We start from the raw sequence: 23,703 nt of genomic DNA on the forward strand, positions 1-23,703 counted from the left end.
TTTGTTCCTGTGGTTCTTTCTACTCTACGTTTATGTGTTGGGTTTGTTACTGGGATCACAATGTTCTTATTGTGACTTGATTCAGTGTGTGTATGGCCTGTGACTTATGCCAATAATCAAAACAGCAGTCTTTGAAAAGTGTATATGAAGGATGCCAGACAGTTCTGGCATTATAAGTGCAAATAACACTCAGACTGAAGTTTTAATTAAGTTTCTATGTGTCAAAATAATTCCAGATTAAGATACTGAAGCCATTTTTTTATAGGATCATTTTTCCCAAATGGATTTCAATATTTAGAAAAGGGAATAAAAAGAAGGAGCAGTCTGGTGTTTTGTTCTGCACAGGCAGCTCCTGGCCATATAGACGACAAGGAGACCCTGTTCCCACGATCCCAAAAGCACTCACCTTGCACAGGTGAGCTACGGGAATATGCTGGAAGTGATATGAGTGACAACTGGAAACCAAACATTCGTGTCTGAATCGGCTCGCTCCTCCCTTATGGGTCCATCGGCGGCCAATAGCGTGGCTCTCCTGCAGATAGACCCCAGTGTGTCTCCTTCCAGCTCCAGTCCCCGCAGAGTAAAAGTCACGTTGGAAGGAAAAGGGGAGAGAGATATCTACTTACAGCTGCTGTCAGATATCCGATCGCATTCGCATGGCGAGGAGGTAACCCGATCGAGCTGGGAGGAGTGACTTTACCAGGGAAGGCTTGAACCAAAAAAATGTCTTCTTCTTCTGCCGGAGAAGTCACAACAGCGAATGACATCAAGAGGGAAAATGTGAAGGAGGTGGATAAGCGGGAGTGCATCAAGTTTGTGGCGCTGGACGCGGCGGAGTTGTCCATGGAGCGCACGACTCCCAACGCGGACGCGGTGCGCACGGAGCTGTTGGTGAGCGCCGCTTCCTCTCTGGCTTTCTCCCCGGAGCAAGTGGCGTGCGTGTGCGAGGCTCTGCAGCAGGGAGGCAATGTGGACCGGCTGGCCAGGTTCCTGTGGTCCCTGCCACAGAGCGACCTGCTACGCGGCAACGAAAGCATCCTGAAAGCCCAGGCGCTCGTCGCTTTCCACCAGGCTCGGTACCAGGAGCTGTACAGTATTTTGGAGAACCACAGTTTCAGTCCGTCCAACCACACCTTTCTGCAAGATCTGTGGTACAAGGCCCGGTACACCGAGGCGGAGAAGGCGCGGGGGAGACCTCTGGGCGCCGTGGACAAGTACCGAATCCGGAGAAAGTACCCTCTGCCCAGGACTATCTGGGATGGCGAGGAGACTGTGTATTGTTTCAAGGAGAGGTCTCGAAACGCGCTGAAGGATCTGTACAACCAGAATAGGTACCCCTCTCCTGCCGAGAAAAGAAACCTCGCCAAGATCACAGGACTCTCCTTGACCCAGGTCAGCAACTGGTTCAAAAACAGGAGACAGAGAGACAGAAACCCGTCCGAGGCACAATCCAAAAGGTGAGGCAACTCAAGGAACAACCGACGCATTTCAAACTTCATATGACCCAAATCATCGACATATTTCACTGTGCGTAAAAGGCGCGTGAAAATACACTCGGGCTAATTTTAACAAAGTATTTCAAACCCCCCTTTCAATAGACGGTGCGCTTAGTTTATTACCATTCACACTTAAGCCAGTGACTGACAGTGCTCAGTGTTTTTCATAATCTCCCGTCGGACTCACATGGAAAAGCTGACAATGTGAATCATTAACTGTTCATTATTAAGAAACAAAAAAAAAGTATGCGTAAAAGGGTTTGGAGCACGCTTTAAATGTTTTGAAATATGAAGCGGTTGCCTTTCAGATCCGGTTTCAAGTGCTATGGGGCATGGAAACCATAAGCAACTAAATATCATAGTAACTTCACTTCACACACACACTTCAGTGCTTTGACTGATCAGACACGTGAAGAGTTTCACTTTGAAGAAATGATTCAAAAGGTGACTTAAAAAGTTGCTTTAATCCAGTGGACTGATAATGAGTGGAGATGTACACACACGTACATACACACATACGCACACACACACTCACACACACACATTAGCGCGTGCATATGTCCCCAGCCCAACATAAATCATTTTCATAATCACATTTCTCCCCCTCCCCTCCCTCTCTCAGAGCTAAAAGGATCCCACAGGCTCAAAACTCTTCTACACAAACACACTGAATTTTACCTTCTTTCATGTTTCCCTCTCTGTGAACAAAGCTGACGCACACCTGGTGGAGGTGACCCCTCTGTCTCTCTCATACACACACGCACACACACACACACACACGCGGGCGCGCACACGCACACACACACACGCGCGCACGCTCAAACAAGAACCATCTCACACCGCCTTTCAGATCGCGACTACAATTATTCCCCAAATGGTGTTTCAACATGTTCATAACCTGTGGATTTTTTTTTTTTTTAAACAAACTTCACCATCTCACTGTGTCTTATGCTTTATATCTTTTCCTGGAAGTGGAAGTGGGGGGTTTGGGTATTTGAGTATGTGTGTGTGTGTTAGGGGGAGGAGGGGGTGGCAGGGGGATGCAGCTGTTTTAATCAGTCTTTTACCATGGGGTGTGGGGTGGGGGGTTAATAAACAAACTCTAACAGCTATGTCCATATTCCTTTTTTTTTAAAGACTCAAGCTTTTTTTAAAATTGAAAAATAAAGTTTTTAGATTTTACATTTTAAATCAAGGCGGAGAAGGGGGAGTAAGGGGGTCGCAACAAAAATAAATCGTTTCAGCCATTTGTTCTGTCAGGCCATCAGCTCTGGCATTTTGTCACAGCAGAAATTTACAGCGCCAAATGGTTGCACGGTTGTTGATGTTGGTTGGTTGTTGTGAGTGCAGCTCTCTCCATGAGGTAAGAGAGGGCTCCGCGTTCACAAACACAAGCCTGCTCTTCAAAGCTGTGTAATAACACACCAACAAATGTGCCTGCCTGCTCTGGGTTATAGGCAAAGATGTGGGTGGAAAGGAAATAAACGCCATTATACTGGTTTATACTCTCTAATTGTAACTGTGCTTTAGAGTGTGTCTTCCACACTCAGAGACCAAGAAGCACTTATTGTCTATAACAGGGACTTTGACTGTTTTTCCAGTCTTATTCCATTTGGACTAAAGTCAATTTATAACTATAATTAACCACAAATGATTCTGTCTTCCTCTTGTTTCATGATGTGCCATTTGTCATCGTTTCTGCCTTTTTTTTTCACAGTGAATCTGATGGAAACCACAGCACAGAGGATGAGTCTAGTAAAGGCCAGGAGGAGCTGTCACCCCGGCCCCTCTCTAACTCCTCAGACGGAGTGATCACCCATGGGATTCAAACGGGACCTCTGGACAGTGGGGTGGTCATCCAGCAGATCGGGGACATAAAGATGCCCCCCGGATCCACGAGTGGCGGTCTCTACAATGGGAGTCTAGTGACCAGCAACAACTCCTCCACCGTGTTTCACAACGGTGGCTCATCTTACCTCCACACACCTGGAAACATCCTCTTCAACGGGCTCAACCTGGGCATCCAACCCTTGGCGTTCAACCCCCTGAGGCCGTCTGGAGGGGTATTGCTGGGGGGCTCGGGGGTGGACATGCAGATGCAGACGGGGCAAGAGAAGGGACTTGTCGGTTCCGCCGAGGACTCCGGCCTGCAGTACTCGCCGTACTCCGGCTGCGTCAACGGGGCCGAGGTGAAGCTGGAGGGGCTTCACACCATGGCCGCCCAGAACGGGGGCTCCTCCGTGCTGACGTTCAGCTCCTCGTCAGGTGCGCTGCAGCTGGGCGGCTACAGTCTGGTCCAGGTGCCGAGCGGAGTCTCCGACAGCGATGGCAGCTCATTACTCAACAGCGACGTAGGGCTTCCTCCCCTGCAGCTCTCCTCTGCCTCGTCCGCATCAACTATCCAACAACAAGGTGGGTGCAGGAAGTGATTTGTTATTCAGCTTACACACTAGTTTCCTGACGATAGCAGTTCCTCTCGTGTTTACATGAGAAGTGTATTACAACATAATGAGGAAAGGATGAGCAACAATGACACAATAAAATGTTAGAGTATTTCTGGTCCAGTGACTAATGACCCTTTAATGAGAAGAGTGGAAGATGTTGACTAATCATGAGGATGTAATGCTCATACACACAGAGGCATTCACTTCCTCTTAATCTATTAGGTAAATATAAGACATTGACTGTAAAAGAAATGCTGCTACTCACTGCAACCTTAAAGATCAAGACAAAAAACATTAAACCTGCCATAGTTTTATAGAATAAATGTTACAATGTTATGTCTCACAGCTTCATAGCAGAGCAGGGTTGCTCTTTACCCTCCTTAAATGTTCCAGTGCAATGCTGCACGTCCCTTGTAGTTTGTCAACAGATCTCTACTACGTCCACCCAATATATCCGAGCAGCTTTATTCTTGGCTTGTCTGCGTTTGGGCCGTAGCCCAAAGGGCTGATACTACACATAACACAGAGCAGGAGAAACAGGGAAGGGCCCCACACTCACACACATGCACGCACGCACAAGAGGTGGTCCTTTGAAAACCCCAGAGATGGATAAAAACAAGTTCTGAAGTCACCATCACTCATCATCATGGCGCTCTTGATCTGCAGAGCAGGGAGGTGGAGAAATATGTTTCAGACAATCAGAGGCCACGAAACGCACTAACAGGGAATAAACCACAACAGCACTTACTTTGACAGAAAGCAGAGAATCTACACCAGGATGAATTATAAGGAAAAACAGAAAATTGCAGCTCGCTGTTGAGCTCTGGCAGGCTCCTGCATTTGTTCTCTGGGGCGCTGTGGGGTCAGGCTTAAAGAGCACCAAGTGTGTGAGACACATAACAGCAATTTTGGGGCCGAGGCCTGCTCTTAATGAAACATATGATGCTGGGGGGAGACGAGAAGGGGGTCGAGCGGTGGGAGTGGGCTCTACTATGCTGGATGTGGAGATTCGGTGTGTATTGACTGTCTCTCTCTGTGTTCCCTCAGGTACCATGGCTCTCAACAACGTGGCGGTGAGCTCCTCCAACAACAACTCGTTCCAGCAGCAGGACAAGCTGACCATGACGTCCCTTCACCACAGCACGGTCCTCTACGGCATGAGCAGCGCCGAGCAGCCGTCCATCAAGAAGGAGCCTCTGGAGGGCGGCGTGTACTCCTCTTACCACCACCACGGCCTCCACCTGGACCCCAACGGCCACATCAGCTACACCGCCCCCGACTCGGACGACGCTCCCTCCGGTCGAGGTCCCGCCTCGGCCGCCGAGGTCCCCGCCGTTACCTCATCCAGCCCCGAGCCGGAGGTCTACACCACCCTCACCGTCAGCACGCCGCTGATGGCGCAAACGGACCCCAGCAACCACCACCTCCAGTCCACGGAGTACCTCGGGGGCCACGGGGTCCGGGGGCCCCCGCCCTCGCACCTAATGGTGAACAGCGACTACATGAACCTTTCAGAGAACAAGGTGGACGGCTCGGGCTCGGGGGGCGTGAGCGAGATGGTGCGGGCCATGTGCGGGGAGATGGAGGCCGTGGAGGGGAAGGAGCTCGCCAAACTACAGACAGTGCAGATGGATGAGGACATGGCTGACCTTTAACCTCAAACCCAGTCTCCTCGCAGAAGCACTCGTGTCCTCCAAAGCAGTGATGTAGTGAATCTTTTTACCTTTGTGTGAGCGTGTGTGTGTGTGTGTTTTTTTTTTTTTTTTTACCATTCATTTCCTTTAAATGTTAAATTATTTGTGTTCATTTGACTTTTTACAATGCACTCTAGTCCGAGGGGAGCCCTGTGTGGTGGGCATTATCAGTTTATCATAAAGATTTAAGAAAAAAAAAAAACTAAACTAAACGTCTTTGACATGTTTTTAAAAGCCCTGTTCTTAAAGTGAAACATTACGACTGTTTGGTGCAAACAGAAGAAGTCGCCGTGTGTGTTTGAGCCATGTTTAAATGTGCATTTTTATAGGCAACACCTGCTACTTCCTGTTGAGTGGATTTGATCTGCAGAAGCAGGTGCTGGAATGCCTCGAGTCATGTGACCAGGATGTTCCTCCAAACTAAATGCGTCATCTGGCTCAAACCAAAAAGGTCATTCGGTAGGGGGGACGAGGGAGAGAGCCTCTGCGAAAATGATCAGTTCAGCAGCGACAGCTTTACTGAAGGACTGCACACACACTCACATACAGAGAGCTAACAGGTTATTAGACGCAGAAAGCTGCTGTTTTGGGAGCGAAAGTGTCCTTCAGTAAGCACCTTAAATTCTCCGGTGGCCTCTCAAGTCACTGCAAATACCCTGATTTGTGCTTTATATATCACACCAAATGAACTCCAATGAGCATTGGAGACTAGAGTTGAGACGAATGTGCCTTTCTGCTACTTTAAAATACCTACACAATGGCGTTGGTCTGTTTTTTGGCATTTGCACTAACCACGATGACATTACAATGTACACGTTTCAAGGAAGGAGGGTGTGTCATGTGCAGCAACAGCAGCAACAACAACAGCAACACACGCGCACTATTTCAGCAACGACTCCTACGTCAGGCCTCATCATGATACGAGCGATGATCCGAGAGGTCGTCGCCCTGTCAAGACTCACACGTTGTCCATCACATGTTGTTTATAACGCTGCAACTCATAGTATGTTATCTAGATGTGACGATGCTATAGTATATTGTGTTTCATTTTTGATGTGTCTCTCCAAATGTCAGTTATCATGAATGATATTTTTCTATAAAGCCGGATGCAAACATCTACAGTGTGTATGCTTTTTTTGAAACCTATAAGGAACAAAAGGGACAGGAGTGAAGAAGAGGACAAATCTTTTTTTTTGTTGTTGTTGTTGTATTTTTTTAACAGTCCAACCTTTAAACCGGAGAAGGATTGTAATAATTTCTCTTTGCATGGCGTCATAATGTTTTTGGACACTAGTGCCTTTTACTTCTTTGTTTTTTGTGAATATTCAGTTGTAGCTGTTGCGTTTGGTCGGCAGGCGTAAGTTTCAGAGATTTACCACCACCACCGCCGCCGCCACCGCCACCATCACTGGAACACTTGTTGGGTGTCAGATGAGAGGGAAAGAAAAGGGAGAATGTGGAGCCCATTTGTCAAGTGTGTCCGGTGCTTTTCACAACGGGAGCCGAATTCCTCGCTGTCATACGTGACCATAATAGCACATTTCAGCCTCGTAGCCAAGTCAGACCGCGCACACGTATCAGTGCATCACATGTCTTCACACCAGAGGACTGGCAACACTTTAATCTGTCAGGATTTATGACATGATCCCATCAATTTGAATGGACATTTCATTTCAGTGAAAAGTATCCTCAGTGCTTTAACGTAAAATACCAAAAAAAAAAAAAAAAGAATCATGGGCAAATAGTAAACTGATGGTCATTTATTTTATTTTGTTGTTTGTTTTTTTTTGTTTTTTATCTTAGTTTGAATGATATGTTTGTTATCTGAAATTATGTGAATGTATTTTTCTAAATCTCCATACTGCAATAAAAGTTTATATTTATAAAAACATAAAACAGACATTTTTATTTCTTTCCAACACGTTAACGTTTTAAGATGACAGCCCATATTAAGGGCTGATCTCTGAGGTTTTTTGAGATTGAAGGGATATAACATGTAAATTACAGACAAAAAAAAAGCACATGTCTATGTAGCCAAACTGCAAAGGGGGTGGGGGGAGGGGGGGCAAGGCAAGTATTGGGGTGGTAGTAGTGGGGGGGTGGCATGCAGTAATCCAGCAAGCCTGGCGTTGCTCTCTGCGAACCTGCGGTGATCGTTTGCACATGCCTGGCCAACCTGGAGTTCATTAGCCCTCCTTTTCTCATCTCAGCCCCTGTAATTCAAATAAACAGCAACGAGATTTCCAGAGGTAAAGCTCTTTTTGGGGTGGGGGGTCTGCTTGCTGCTCCCCACAGCTCAGACCAATCCAATGGTCCCCCCCCCCCCCCTGAGCTGAAGGCCCAACAACCCCCCCTCCCCTCCCCTCCCCTCCCTTCTTTAACATGTGGAAGAATGAATCTGAGGTGCTGTCACTCAACAGACACTGAGTCTCTATCCAGAAAAGAGCCTGAACTCCTCTCACGGCTTCAGGGGATTCTCTGTCAATTCATGAATTTCCACCCAAGGCTCGTTCAACTCGGTGGGCACACGACCAAACCAACGCAGAGAGAGATAAAATGGAGGCAAAGTTTGACAAATGGACGAACAGCAGGGGATTTTATTTTATTCTCAGAGTGTCTGCGGTGAATTATAGGAGTTGTCCTCTCAGCGGATCCTGGCTGGAGGAGTTATATATGATCTAACTGATGACCTAAATAAACAGAGGCTGTTTGTCTGTGCTCACTGTTGAGGCACAGAGAGAGGGAGAAGAATAAAAAAAAAAAAAGGGGGGGAGAGACTAAGCGGGAAAGGGAGGGAGAGACCGGCTGCCGGTATAAAGTTACCTGTGCACAGGTGACCTCGTCGCCATGGGCAGTGGATTAGCTGATTGTTAGGTATCAGGTAACTCCTCCTGTAATATTGAAGAGGGTGAAAACAGCTTTGTTGGAGCGCAGAACAATATCCCATTCGCAGCAGGAGCCCACGGTCTGTGGGTCTCACGGGGAGGGGGCCACAGAAAACTCCAAATTCCACCTTTGTATTGTGCCTATAAATTAAACAGGGAGAGGAGCATTATTGTCAGGACCTGTAGTGCATTTTTCACAGGGACTCGACACAGTCAGTCGCTGAATTTTATTTACATTTTACAACTCTATTTATGTGTGAAAATCAGGACATCCCCATATCTAAGTACTGGATCATTTCTGTCCACAATTTCAAAAATGCAACATAAAACATACTTGTGTGTGCAGTAAAAAAAAAAAAAAAAAAGAAAGAAAAAAAGAAAGAGGGAACTCCCCCAGAACTCTGGCCTTATTAAAAACACTGACCTCTGATCTTTCAGATGGTTTCAAAGCTGACATTTAATGCTGCGCAGCAGACTGCAAGCCATATGTAACATGACCTGGGGAGAACGGTACTCCACTGCTCCACGTCCCACTAATGAGAGGGCAAGGGTCAGTGGGTACCAGCCTGCTCGCACAGACCCACCACTACCGGCCAAGTAGTTCCCTGTCCAGAAACAACCTCTGCTATTGGCTCTTACCAGGCTGCGGAAAGTAGGTGGTGTTTATGGACTGTAGATGGGAATTAAACGTCCTCCATCCTTGTAGAGGGTTTTTTTTTTTACCTCCTTATTTGTTGCTTGGCAGAATAGAAGGTATGTGCACATGTCTGCTCCATCATCCAGTGTGGGAAGGGGAGGATGCAACCAGCATGATTCACCAGGTTGTTCTGGACTACAAGGACAGAAAAAAACATAAGTCATGAGGACAGTTTTAAGTGTGTGTGTGTGTGTGTGTGTGTGTGTTTGTGTTCCTGTACGTGACACACACACACGCACACACACATACAGTGGCAGCAGCTGGGAGGCAGCATCGGGGCCACACCACAGTGGTCAAACGGTATTTCCCAAAGAGAAAAACACCACTTTGTAACAGGAGTAGAGCAGATGAGGCCTGACATGACCATGGAGACACACACACACACACACACAGTCTCCCCCTCTCCTTGTCTCTCTCTCTCTCTCTCTGTGTCTCTCTCATTCACACACCTGCTCCCTAACTACCTGAAAACTTTATTTGCAAAAACACAAACACCTCCACCTCCTCCTCCTCCTCCATCAGGAGTTACATTGTGACTGGCAGTGATGCATCTCCATGGCGCCCCCTCCCTGCAGGCAGCCTCACATGGCCGCCGCTGCAACATCACCTTTAAAATCGCTGCTTCTGTTTGTTGACGTGTTTGTCCGGCCGCCTGCTTTGTTTACACTCTCCTTGCCCCGCAGCCAAATAACAAAACTACCACTGATAACAACAATAATTTCCCTAAAACAAATGCCCCATGTCCATGTTCCCTGGTCGTGTTTACAGAGCAGAGCACCGGGGGAAAGAGTATAGTAACTGCATATTTTTTGTGGAGGTGGTCCTCTGAGGAAATGCGTAATGATTTTGATGGTGGGATGGAGATGGAGGGAGTCGTGGAGAAAGGGGGTGGAGGGAGGGGGGGTCGCTAACCCCAGTGCACTTGTACCAGGTCTAATTTTCCAACATGACAGGAAACTCTGTTAAGCTGATAATTGCAGCTCCAATTTCATTTAACTCACTCATGTCAACAGTTGTGTTTTGTTTTGAGAGAAGGAGCTGCTTTTTCTTTTTTCTTTTCTTTTCTTTTTTTTTTTTAACTCCCACTGCCTCTCACGTCACCAAATAAAACCCATTTAAATCTTAATTAGACACACACACACACATTAAGGACATAACACAAAACGATGAAGTAATGACAGACTTATTGATTAGATTAATCATCAGGTCGATAAATGTGAGTTAGTTTAATGTAAACAAAAAAAAAGACATGCAGTGTTTTCTTGTATAGGAAATTAAAAGCTTTGAATAAAACAACACTGCTATAAATTGATAGCTGGAATTTTTTTTTGTTTTTTTCATTATAATAATATTAAGATTCAAAATGAGTGTCACCAAATAAATAAATAGAATTAAATAAAAAATAAACCCAAACGCCCCCCCTCTAACCCTGGGAACTAGATCTAACATTTTTTTTCACTTGATTTAAACAGTATCGGCTTTGTTCCAGTCGATACAGCTGAAATAGCACTTTGGATTTAGATGGAGTGAAAACCATCTGTTCAGTGAGCCAGTGGTCGTTTCGATTTTCCTCCATATTTTCAAAAAAAATGAACCCTCCAATAGGAAACACAAGTCTTTTTTTTTGATGATGACATTTTTATGAAGTGTTTTCTGCTGTTTTGACTTGATCCATTCTGCCTCTCTCTTTCTCTCCCACTGGAGCGTCACGGTTACATCCCATGTCCTTTTTCCTCCACTCCTCCAACAGCGCGTGTAACAGATTACAAACAGTAATACGGCAGGTAGGTACTGCTGCTATTAATAGGCTCGTAATTAATAAGGAGATGCTGATCCGTCCACGCGTGGTTTAGGCCCAGGGTGATGTAGGAGGCAGATTTGGGGGAAAAAAGGCTTGAGGGGAGAAAAAGAAGGAGAATCTGTGCTCGTTGAGAAAGGAGTGAGGAGTGAGCGCACTAACCTATGTATTGCATTACTTGTCGGGGTATGAGGAGCCCAGCAGCTCTGGCCGTGGCAGAGGCGGAGGCAGGCGGAGAGAGTCCACATCTTGAAATAATCTCGCCCCCCGGGCTGCTCGGGTTAAAGGAGGAGGCGCGGCGCAATGTGGTAGAGATATTAGAGAAACCCGAGAGCTGCTCATCAGACAGCTCATTTACTGAAGCACTGAGGTTTTACACAGCTACAGACCCCGAGCTAAAGTGGCCTGAGAGCCTGCGTGTCCACTAAGGAAATAGACCTCCAGCTCCAGACCCACACCACCAGACACTGTCTCTGCAACAGGAGTGTTTACAGCATCAGGAAAACAAGGAAATTATGTTTTTAGGTTTCAAAGTAAAAGTTAAACATCAGTACAGGAAATGTTCAAAGATGGACGTAGTAGGTTTTTAAATTGAATTTCTGCACATAATAACCAATCTGGAAACAATCAGATGGTTAGATCCTGTCTGATATCTGATTTAATCTAAATAAAGTAAAATAAAAATACATTTTTTAATGATTTTTTTTAATTTTTTTTATTTTAAATGGTGATCTACAACCAAGCTTCAGTTTATTTTCCAGTAGGCCTATCCTAAAAACACGCCCATATTCACTAATGCTGAGGTTTTTGTGTTTTTAAAACATCATCTCGAATGTGTGTTTGTCCTGAAAAACCTTGAATGCTGAATTATAAACACAGGATCATTTCATCAGATGAGATCTGTCTGTTTTTTCAGGCGTCTGTCGCCCACAAAAACACAAGAGTTCAAAGCTTTTTATCTCTCCCACTAAAGCCCCTTCATAACGGGGTCATCTGCTCGAGACGCTCTGCGTGAATTTGTTGACGTTAAATATTATTTTCTCGGGCACAATCTTGTTCTTTGACATACTGAGAGGGAGTTGAGTTTCAGACTTTTGTGCAGATAAAGAAACGTGATCTATATGGCTCAGACCAACAACTGCACCACCAAGAACCACTGTCGCAGAGAACTCATTTACTAATGGATTGGTTTAGTGTTTCACCCACCAGAAAACACTGGAGCCAGTGCGGTGCCCGTCTAATCCCTGAAATATAAATGCAGGGCCACAGGGTGGAAGGAGATCTTCACGAACACGTGACGGCGGAGGAAACACGCAAGAAATGGCCAATAAAATATCTATATGCGAGATTAATTTCCAACTCTGCAGACAAGGTCACGGCGAGGAATCCACTGGATCTCACGAATAAAATTACAGCTGCATGAAGAGTGTAAAAATAAATATGTCTTCATTCCCACACTTCTCTATCCTCTATCATGCGTTTTAAACACACGAGCAACTGAATTTGTGGATTCTTATAAAGTGTTTGTCAAATTGTCTAATAAGCTCAGACCATGTGGCATTTCATATCAACCTCTCCCTCCCTCTCCCCCTCTCCCTCTCTCTTTCTCTCCCACACACCCTTAAGTGGCTGATTTCCTACCAGTGGTCTATGGCCCATAACACATTTGGCAGGTAGTATAGGTTGCTCATATAAAAGACGTGCGTAATGCGCGCGCAAGGACCCAACTATCATAGGAACTTATTAAATTATATCACCTCATAAAATAAACGGCTTGGGTAATTAATAGACTATGAAACAAAACGTCCAATCTGAATGTAATTAAGGCGGTGGGCGTCCACCACAATCAGCTGCAATGGTTAAAGAAAAAAAAAATGTGTTGGACAATAAAGACATTCAGATGGAGAATGAAAAATAAAATAAAAAATAACCTAAATGAAATATTATTTGAGTTGTGTTTATAGCATTCTTGGGTTTATTATAGGCCGCTGCTCGCCCATGTTGCTCATGAAGATGCTTCAGTCTTTAAACTTTCTCTACAAATAAAAAGCTGTGTGTTTTTGTGGGTTCACCCTCCGCTGACTGTGACTGCTGATATGGAGATGCAGTGTGCGGTTTGTTTGCCCCCACGTGGGAAAGAAAGCCCGTATAGGCAGCATTGTGGGAGATGTATATTCAGAACATGTTAATAAGGCTTTTTAAAGAGGTCTGCAATAATTGATTAGTGTTTAGGTGCTGCTCTGCTCCCTCAGCTGCAGCGGGAGTGGGACTGTGGGGGCGGGAGGTGGAAGCGCTCCTATTTCAGCCCCTGACGCACTGCCTCTGGGGAGGAAACGGAGCTGCAAACTCAGTCCTGCTCTGCTGTACAGGGTGCAGGGCAGAGGGAGAGCCAATCACCGAAACGCACAGGCTCCCTTTAAGCCTGACATATCTCCAGCAGGAACAAATTGTCCCAACAATCAACATCCCCAATCTGCTGCGCGCATCAGGGGCTGCAGTGGAGTTGGATAGCCGATAGGCCTGTGCTGCGCGGAAGGATTGCGCTGGATTGCATCGCGACAACCGAGTAGAAAAACGCGTTAGAAAATAAACGACAGCCCTCTATCGTTTTGGATACCGAGGTTTTTTCGGGCGGAGGAGCGAGCTCGGACATCATGTCTATATTACCGTCCTTCGGGTTTACGCAGGAGCAAGTGGCGTGCGTTTGCGAGGTGCTGCAGCAGGGAGGAAACCTGGAGAGGCTCGGCCGCTTCCTGTGGTCTCTGCCCGCCTGCGATCACCTCCACAAAAACGAGAGCGTCCTCAAAGCCAAGGCGGTGGTGGCCTTTCACCGGGGGAACTTCAGGGAGCTCTACAAGATCCTGGAGAGCCACCAGTTCTCTCCGCACAACCACCCGAAGCTGCAGCAGCTGTGGCTCAAGGCGCACTACGTGGAGGCGGAGAAGCTGCGCGGCCGGCCGCTCGGAGCCGTAGGGAAGTACCGGGTGCGGAGGAAATTCCCGCTGCCCCGCACGATATGGGACGGCGAGGAGACCAGCTACTGCTTCAAGGAGAAGTCCAGGGGAGTCCTGAGAGAGTGGTACACGCACAACCCCTATCCGTCCCCGCGGGAAAAGAGAGAGCTCGCCGAGGCCACAGGACTGACCACCACGCAGGTCAGCAACTGGTTCAAAAACAGACGGCAGAGAGACAGAGCGGCAGAGGCCAAGGAGAGGTACGTGAGAGCGGCGCTCGAGGCTGCGGCTCTTTGGCACTTATATATATATATATATGTTGTTGTTGTTGTTTTTTTTGTTCACACATTTCCCCAGCGGAGAATTCGTGTTCATCTTGAAAGCAAAAAAAAAAAAGTGTCGATCAGAGTTAAGAGAGGAGAGAGTGGGTCTGGGTCAGAGCCGCGGCGCTGTGACAGGGTTCATGCCAGAGAAGTGACAACACAGGAAGAGAAATAGAAAGAGTGTGTGATGTGGGAATCATTTCATTTCAGACTGAAGCTTTGGATTTCTACAGGTTTTTGAGTCCGAATCCCACCGTCCTGTAACAGTGACGGTGGTGAACAGGAGCCTGCTGCTTCATGATAAATGATGCACTTTTCTATAGAAACATCTGACACGTCTGAGTGTGAAGTAGAAGAAATGTGACATAGGTACAGCTGCAGACATGTAAATAATCTGCAGCGATTAATTATTTTTTTTTATCATTGTTATTATTTCCCTCTGATGATGGAAAGGAAACTATGTGGCCAGGTTTTTGGAGAAGAGTAATCTTTTGAGAAAAAGGTTGAGTTGATGCAGAATAAAACACACGAGGCACACTTTGTTTACATCACTGAATTATGATCCAGCAAAGAGTATAAAGTATAAAAACCTAAAATATTAAATCGCACAAAAAGTTGAAAATCAAAAAAAGAAAAAAAAAAGTCTTAGTTTGTCTGTTAAAGGCCTATAGTAGCAATATTCCTGTGTTACAGTAAATCATCATGGCTGCCTCTCAGACAGATTATTTTTTTCTCACCACACACTGTTCCTCCTTCACATTTGTAATGTTTCCCCCTCTTGTTGTCATTTCCAGAGAGAACAGTGAAAACAACAACGCAGGCGGCAACAAACAGAACCAGCTGTCCCCGCTGGACGGAGGAAAGTCTCTCATGTCCAGCTCGGAGGACGAGTTTTCTCCTCCTCAGAGTCCCGACCAGAACTCTGCGCTTTTGCTCCAGGGCAACATGAGCCACCCCGGGGCCTCCGCTTACCCCATGTCCGGCCTGGGGGGCCCACAGCCGGTGCACGGCATGCACGGACACCCGCACCAACTGCAGGACTCCTTGTTGGGACCTCTAACCTCCAGCCTTGTGGATTTGGGCTCTTAAAGAGGCTGGCAGATTATTCTATTTTACAGAAACGAAAAGCAGAAAAAAAAAGAAGACTGATAAGTGTATCAGATTGAGAACATGTATGAAATAACTCTATAGTAGCCTACCTTATAATATAGACTGACTTGTCTGTCGTTAAATTTGGTTAGAACAAAATTCCTTTATGCGCTTAACCTGTATACCCCCCCACCCCCCCCACCATCCCCACCCCACCCCACCCTGACAGGAGCTTTTCTGACCTCCTGCACACGAAAACACACAAACAGGACCTGCCTGAAACTCTTAACTCAACGAAACACTTAACTGGACTCTGCCCATTTGCTTAATTTATGATATTTTGTTAAGATAACTAAAGAATTATAGGAACCTCCTGCGATGGAAACTAAGAGGTAACGTTTTCATTAGAGTCATGGTAATTAGTTTCCAATAAAACAAAAGTAACACATTTGTCTCCGTGTTATTTGTGTATACTTGGAAGAAGTTTAATTAAAATAGCCTGCAGGCTTTTTATTGGCCGTGCAGTATTGGCCCTCAAAATATGCGCAAACCACAAGAACCGGGCGGACAATCTGACAATTCATTAATTCATCGTGAATTAGGAGAAAGAAACTCATTTGTTGTGTTATTATTATTTTTTCGGTGTCGTCCTATTTAATGGTGTTTTTTTTTGCCTGCTGCTGGAAACTATGAGTGTGCCCTTTAAAAATGATAAATTACATGCAAAATTGCCCACAAGCGATCCAGTGTGCAGTGGCGAGACATCTATCTCTATCAGAGATATTATTCTGAGTTATTGTGGAGAGGAGATTAAAGCCTGCCCGGCGAGTTCCTTTGGTTTTTAACAATAATAACTCTGAGCGTATTATTCAAAGGGAAATTTAATTATACCAGTGTGAGTCAACATCAGCAGCTGTCTGTCTGTCAGGAGCTGCATGTTGTGTACACACACCGAGCAGCTCTGCGTGGTCGCTTTGGGTATCGAGCCCGTTCTGTCACACGCGTTTGGCTCAAAAGAGAGAAGGAGAGAGGTTTTTTTTTTTTTTTCCCCTTTCTTTCTTTCGTTTTCGTCATTTTTTAACTTCACTGCTGCGGATCATTGGCTTTTTGTTGCCGTGTTTTCTTTGCTCTCTCTGAGAGTTTGTTCTGTCTGTTCCGGGCCATGGGAAAGAGCCACCACTCAACCTCCAGCAGCTCTGGATCCTCTGACACAACATGGGCAAATGTCCCATGTATAGGCCTCGAGTTAAAAATATAGATGTGTATATACACAAGTTGAGCTATCAGTGGCTGGTGACATCAATATACATGCCCTATCAAAACAAAACAAAACAAAACAAAACAAAAACTTAAATAGATACATAATTATTTAAAAATAAATTTAAAAAATCTAATATTATAGACTAATATAGATATTATATTAGCAGACACTCCCACTGTTATCATCATCCTTATAATAAACATAATAACACAAAAATAAAATAGTCATGAGATTAAAAACAACAACAGCAATAATAATAATAATAATAGTAATAAAAGCTTAGTAATAATGACAATAATTATAAATAAAAACAATAATAAACAGAGAGAGGACAGAATATGAGAATATGATGATGGCCTGAGAGCAGGAATCTGGTGAGGAGAGGAGAGGACAGCCCCCCACCCACAACCCTCACCCCTCCAACACACACACACACACACACACACACACACACACACACACACACACACACACACACACACACACACACACACACACACACACACACACACACACACACACTCTCTCTCTCTCTCTCTCTGTTTCTCTCCCTCTCTTTGGGCTCATGTCAGGGTAAATTGTTTTGAGCGGAGAGCACCGAGGATTTCCTGAGCATAATCTGAAACAGTCGCTGCTAGCATTACTGCCTGATTGCGCAGATTGCAGGGGCTGCAGCAGCGCCCAGGCTTCAGTGGAGGGACCTTGAGGTATTCTGCATCCCAGAGGCCTCTCTCTCTCTCTCTCTCTCTCTCTCTCTTTCTCTTTCTCTTTCTTTCTCTCTCCCTCTCTCTTATTCTCTCAGCCCCTCAGGTCTACTAAAAACACCAGGGCTGTGCTCCCCATCTATCACCCACAGCTTTCCATATGGTTGTGTTTGAGTGATCTGCCTGTCTGGCTTGTCCTCAGCAGACCCTCCATCAGCAGGGCATTTGGTCAGTGTGTCTTATTTTCACATTCTCAGTCTAATTCGTGAGAATCAGTGGTGGTGGGATACTTGTGCAGCTCATTTATGTGCAGGGTAAAAGTGGAAGAGCCTCGGGGTAAAAGCAGCGACCCATGACATGCAAAGATCAACCACTTTTTTTTTAGTTTAATGAAGGTAGTAGAAAATATATAGTAAGTTCTGAGGGTGCAGAATGTCTTATGTCAGTGTTTAATAATTATTGGTGGGTCATTGTGACGGATGCATCGACGTGTTTGCCTTTTATAAGTGAAGCTTATGGAGTTGTTGAATCTACAATTGATCCTATTTTATTACTGTAACTCATCATATGTGGTATGTTAAGTTTTAGTCTGTGAAGTAACTACAGCTGTTAGAAAAATGCAGTGGTGTAGAGATAAAGAAGTATGAAAAATAATAATAATAAGAAGAAGAAGAAATACTATGACTCAAAAAGCAAAAAACAAAGTTAAGATTTCACATTTAAACATTTAATATTCAAATACTCAGCTAATTTGCCTTAACAGCTTTGTGGCCTGCACATATTAACAAATAAGCCTTATTGTGTTTTGACTGAAAAGGTGGTGGATTGTACTGTGGTGCAGTGACAATATGTGAGTGTTTCTGAACCAGTGAGAAGAGCAGAAATTTCTAAGGTGGAAAAAACAAGACTTCTTTCATGTACACAGTAAAGTGTGTCTCATTTCTCACACTGAGAATTATGGGAAAAATATATTTTGAGGCCTTTTCTGTTCTTTATTGTATGTACGCACTTTACCGTATAACAAGAGTACATTTTAATATTTTAATTCCAAGCAGAAAATATTAGAATTATTATTATGTAATTAGAAAATTTCACCGAGACATGTGACATGTGTTTACTTAGAATTTTCTGACATAAAAGTTAAAAGCAACATTGTAGATAATTATTTATATTTTAATACTCTAAGACTTTTAATTTAAGTAAGACTGTAAACAAGCCAACTGTATTATTAATTAAATTAAAAACAACAATGAATTTTGGACTGTCACCTGTTGTAGCAATGGACAATCTGATCTGCTGTTGTAAATACAAAAGATTTAATAATGTTTAATATGCATGTAAATATATGAATATAAATATTAATCATAATGGTCCACCACTGAGAGTTATATCTCGTAATGTTGTTGTTGCTGGAAAGTCACATTCAGCAGAGGTCAGCAGAGAGCAGCGGTTCTGCAGATATATAATTCTGACCACAGCAGGTGCGGCACGCTGTTGGCACACGGTGTGGCTAAATATTCACAAATTAACAAACAGGTGATCACAAAGCCTCAAAAGTAACTCCTCATACCTGTTAATCTAACGACAGCATGTCCAGAAGGGTAGAGACATGCAGCCAGGATTAAACAGGCTCTAAGTCACCTTCAGGATGTGCAGGAGACTAAAATCAATCCGACGCGGAAACTCTGACAGTGCTTTTTAATCAAGCTCCAATCCCCTCCCTTTCCGAAATCCACCTAGACTAGAAAGTCTTCCTGCATAAATCTGTGCTGCATCAGCTGCACAGTGCATCTCCCTCTCATACGTATACTACTACAAGTCATGCTCCTGCCTATAGCCTGGATGACAAAAGCTGGAGGTGTAGTATATAGCGTCAGCCTGCAGCAGGCCGGTGCCAGTAACAACAGCTGCTGATGGCAAACAGAGCGCGAGTCATCAAAAGGGCATTTCATTTGTCATAGGCGTAAGTGGCAGTGGCTCTAAATCAACAGCAGGAAGGGCCCTGACGTGTGCAAATAAACATGGAGAGCAGCCCGCATGAGCTCGGGCCGTCTGCCTCAGCTGGGTTAATGTTTTCTCTGGCATCGGAGTGGGCGAACATCTCCTTTAAAAAGGACTGGATGCAAAGATTGGGGGAACTTTTTGGGTTGAGAGAAGCCTCTTCCATGGCCGGGTGCCTCGCAGGTATAGCCTCACCCCCCCCCCCCCCACATGGGAGTCGTGGGGTGTGAGTCAGTCCCAGGTATCCATAACCACAGGCTGTATGTGTGTGTGTGTGTGTGTGTGTGTGAGGGGGGAGAAGAGACGGGAGGGGGGAGGAGGGGGAGAGCAGGCGGTTGATGAGGGACAAAAGGATCTTTTCAGGTCTGCCTGCGAGGGGTGGGGGTGGAGGAGAGATTTTCTTACCAATGATGCATGGATCTGACAATGTTCCTGCCCGGCTATACCCAGAGGCAGATGCAGGCCGTGTGTGTGTGTGTATGTATGTGTGTATATGTGTGTGTGTGTGGGTGTGTGGGTGGGAGTGTGGGTGTGTATCTGAGAAAATAAAACTGATTACAAGTAAAACTCACGAAACACTTCCTCAATGACACAAGCTGGCCTCTGCTATATATTTTCTATGACATAAGAGTGTAAAGATCAGAGAGATTATTCTACTCTGCCTTCAAAAAAAAAGAAAGAAAGAGGGAAAGAAAGAAAGAAAGAAAGAAAGAAAGAAAGAAAGAAAGAAAGAAAGAAAGAAAGAAAGAAAGAAAGAAAGAAAGAAAGAAAGAAAGGAAAAAGGAAAAAGTTCATTATACTGATGCAGGAGCCAAAGATAGCTCCCCCCTCATGAGAGTAGGAAGCCGTTCAGGAAGCTCCTATGTGACAGAGCTGAAAGAAATATTTATCTCTTTCTTCCAGTGGGATGAGTGATGTATGACCCAGGGTTCAGACACGAGGAGGAGGAGACTCTGCAGACGATCCCTAACCATTAAGGTGTTAAATAGCATGTTCTGTGTCAAATAAAGGACAGCATCATACACCTGACGAAAGGGGGAAGGGGGAAGGGGGGGGTTCTAATATATTACAAGAGGAGAAGACAGAGGACAAGATAAGGCGTGTGCGTGTCTAAGAAAAGAGGACTTGTATAAAAGAAATGTGGCCAGAAGGCACAGGCTCATGTAACCAACTCTTCCTGAGACGAGACGCAGCGCTGGCTGCATGAGAATCAGATATCTGTATTTTTGGAGCTGGGAGGGAAACGTGATAACGGCATTAGTCTCATGTTTTTGATCAGGAAAAGTGAACTTCAGTCTGGGATGTTTTTGGAATTACTTTTGGGAGGATTTAACAGATTTTAGCCGATGTTAGTTTTCAGCCTTTTGAAGCCAAATTAAAACAGATCCACATGTTATCTACTGTGCATCCAGTGTCAATATTTCACCATGTGGAAGACAGGATGCGTAGATGCCTTACAAAGGAAAGACAAAGAAAAAACACAATGCTACAATGTCGTGCACAAGCATTAGTATTATAAACTTTTTTAATCTGCCCATAAAGAGTGTTACGGATCTCCATTTAAAAAAAGCTGAAACTGTTTCAATCTCATTCATAGAGGTGTTAATGTAATTTTACTATAAACACACCAATCTAAAAAATCAAAAACAATCATTAGTCTGATTCTCAGTACTTTCTAGTTTTTCCCATCCCACTGGTGACTGGAGATGTAAATGAAAAATATATTTCTTTAAAAAAAAAACACTTTTTCTCATTTTCTGGGACAGATGGGCGCTGCGGTGTTTAACAAATTGCGACTGAAACAGGAGTTGATAATTACATTGGTGTGAATTTACAGCATCAAAGTGTATGTGGGCATAGTGAGAAGAAAAAACAGCTCATTTATATGATTTAATAGTTTTTGTTTTGCCACTTAAAAATGTTTTTTAGACAATAAATTTAAAAATGCAAAACATGTAAACCAAAGAGAAAATAAAGGGTCAAAGGAAATAAAGCCAAACTACTCTTTTTATTGGATGAGTCACCAACTGACTATAAATCTTTGCACTTTTTGCTGTGTTTGTAGTGAAAATTGTCAGTGAGAGCTCTACTGTTACACAATCCATTATGAGTCTGGGCTATTCACTTTAAATTAGTGCTAAAAAAACTACGGTGTTTTTAGGACTGAGGCCTTTTGATAACAAACTGTATATTTGTAGGTCGTTGTTAAGATTTATGTCTTCTGTAAGAACAAACGCTCTGGGGGCTAGAGTCAAAAGGAGCTAGATTTTGTGTTGTTATGGGATTAGTTGACAGAAAGTAAAAACAAAACAGTAGATTTGTCCTTTAAAGTAGATTCACAGACTTCAAAAATACAGAATAAAATTTGCCAAAACAAGCTATTTGGTTACAGGTTGTTACCGTCCAGTTCAGGGAGGCACTGAGCCTACATCGGCCTTCATGGGACCCATAAGCAACCAGCCATTATGTCTGGGTACAATATCATACTGTGGGCACTGTTTCACAATTAATAATTGATAATACAGCAGAGTGTCACCACCCTGCTGCTGGTTGCTCTGCTTTTAAACCCAGCCAAGACTGATCCATAGGTCCAAACACAGACATATCACTGCTCCTGGCTCAAGGGGGTTTTGGGGAGGAGCAGCGGTGGCAGACACAACAAGAGGAAGTGGTATGGGATATGGGATAATGAAATCTACCTCACGGTCCCGAGGGGCATCGCCTCACCTTTCCCGGGGCTCACAAATAGCTCAAGTAACAAGTCTCCCCTCTATTTCACACACATGATCCACACCCCCGCTGTGCCCAAACCACACCACACCACAGCTACTCTCCACCAGGACACTGCACTGCAGCTATGTGCAGTTTGTACTTTGTTTGCCAACGCTGGAGTGACAGCAGCCCGAATCTGAGCTGCCATCCCCCCCTGCCCCCCCTTCGCCCTTCATCTTCATGCTGCAGAGCAGGATAAAATACCCGTCTTGGTTCCACGCAGAAAAAAAAAAAGAAAAACATTCAGGAAATGAAAGTTGTAACACGATCCTCTGTGTGCCAAACGTCTCCCTGAGCAGGGACAAAAGGCCCAGAGAAAAGCTGCAGGGCCTATTTTAGCCTGCAAGATGATAGAAGGACAGGAGAGGGTGGCGAGGAGAGGGTAAACACAGAGGAGGAGAGGAAAAGAGAAGGCATAAAAAATAATGACGAGTGAAGAATTAGACATCAGGAGTGGGGATGAGCCCAAACTATTTCCTCAGATGGTGAAAGAGGAGGAGGGGGAGGAGGATGGGGGGGGGGGGGGGTACGGGCTCTGCAATGATGAACTCGCCTGTGCAGAAACTGTGAGTGCTCCTGCAGCCCCTCTGTGCACAGAGCCCCACATCCCTCAGATATGCATGCACCAAGCAAAATAAACTTCCCATTCCGGCCCTGCAGTATGTTTCCAGCGGGCCTCTCCTGAGGGAAAGCCTTCACGACTCCTCATTGAGTGCTTATGGTCCAGTCGAGTGTGTCCAACATGAGGGCAGGCTGAGAGACGGTGGTGGTGGTGGTGGTGGGGAGGGAGGGAGGGGGGGAGAATTAAGATCTTTGACGGCAAAGTGCGAAAAATTCATGCCCTGATGTTTGTGGATGATTCTGTTAAGAGAGGGAAAAAACAGACAGTACAGAAAGTTTTTGTTTTTTTTCCCCTCTCTAATCACTCGTATGCCACGGCTGATCACCAGATCGTCATGGCAGCAGAGGGAGGGGGGGGTAATGCTCCACTGGTCCCCTCACTGCTGACTGGTGCATTTGCGGCATGGTGTCAGCGGCCGGTGGTAATTACCAGGCTCTCTCTGAGTTACCGCTACACCAACGTGCCACCGGCTCTGGTATGCCAGCTAAGCTCTGTTATTAGGCACAGAGCTGCCGCTGCACAGTAGGCGCTACTTCAGCAGTCAAAGTGTCTATCTATCCATCTATCTCCTCTGTCCGCATAATGAATGATTGTTTTACTGCTGTGCCGTAAAGTACAGGCCGGAGTGCGAACTTAGTGGGATATTTGTCATATGTGGGAAACGTGTTTATCATATGTGGCAGCTGTAATTATGCACAGGAGAGTTGTCATCCCGTCCTGCCAAAAAGGAAGGAAAAGGCTTCATTACAGCTGCACTGGTACGGTTTGGGAAAGTCACTTACCCATCAAAGAAGAAGAGCCCCTGTCATTGTCCTGTCGCCGCGTCTTCAATCTGACCGTCAGTTCCTGAAAAAGAGAAGTTACACATCAGTTAGTCTCATCGTTTCTTGAAATCAGTGTCAAAGAATGAACAATTACATCCAGCATGCAAAAAAAGGAACTAAATATAAACAATGACTTCAT

The 23,703-nt window shown here is 45.0% G+C and overlaps 2 protein-coding genes and 1 long non-coding RNA gene across 4 annotated transcripts; 2 read left to right on the forward strand and 1 right to left on the reverse strand.

The window, feature by feature from the left end:
• The first annotated feature begins 525 nt into the window (after positions 1–525).
• six4a (SIX homeobox 4a) lies at positions 526–7,530 on the forward strand. 2 transcript variants are annotated; one of them, XR_015034739.1, is made up of 4 exons: positions 526–1,457; positions 3,214–3,908; positions 4,988–5,649; positions 5,964–7,530. XR_015034739.1 is itself a non-coding variant. In XM_085767619.1 (3 exons), exons 1-3 carry the CDS (start codon positions 724–726, stop codon positions 5,593–5,595), a joined length of 2,037 nt encoding a protein of 678 aa, XP_085623745.1. In that variant the 5' UTR covers positions 526–723; the 3' UTR covers positions 5,596–7,530. The 2 variants fall into 2 exon arrangements, 1 of the variants encoding a protein (XP_085623745.1); XM_085767619.1 differs by having other exon boundaries at positions 4,988–7,530.
• Positions 7,531–7,638: 108 nt separating this feature from the next.
• On the reverse strand, positions 7,639–23,562 carry LOC146963802 (uncharacterized). Its single transcript, XR_015034740.1, has 4 exons — positions 23,523–23,562; positions 9,159–9,351; positions 8,458–8,660; positions 7,639–7,847 (listed from the first exon to the last, which is right to left on the reverse strand). It is a non-coding gene; the product is annotated as an uncharacterized LOC146963802 (long non-coding RNA).
• Positions 13,364–15,826, forward strand: LOC146963803 (homeobox protein six1b). The gene is made up of 2 exons (XM_085767343.1): positions 13,364–14,228; positions 15,086–15,826. The coding sequence occupies exons 1-2, from the start codon at positions 13,669–13,671 to the stop codon at positions 15,378–15,380; spliced, it is 855 nt and encodes a 284-aa protein (XP_085623469.1). The 5' UTR covers positions 13,364–13,668; the 3' UTR covers positions 15,381–15,826.
• Positions 23,563–23,703: the final 141 nt, after the last annotated feature.

Source organism: Trachurus japonicus, chromosome 22 (genome assembly GCF_045865225.1).
Source record: "Trachurus japonicus isolate A0001 chromosome 22, Traja_1.0".
Classification (NCBI taxonomy): Eukaryota; Metazoa; Chordata; class Actinopteri; order Carangiformes; family Carangidae; genus Trachurus; species Trachurus japonicus.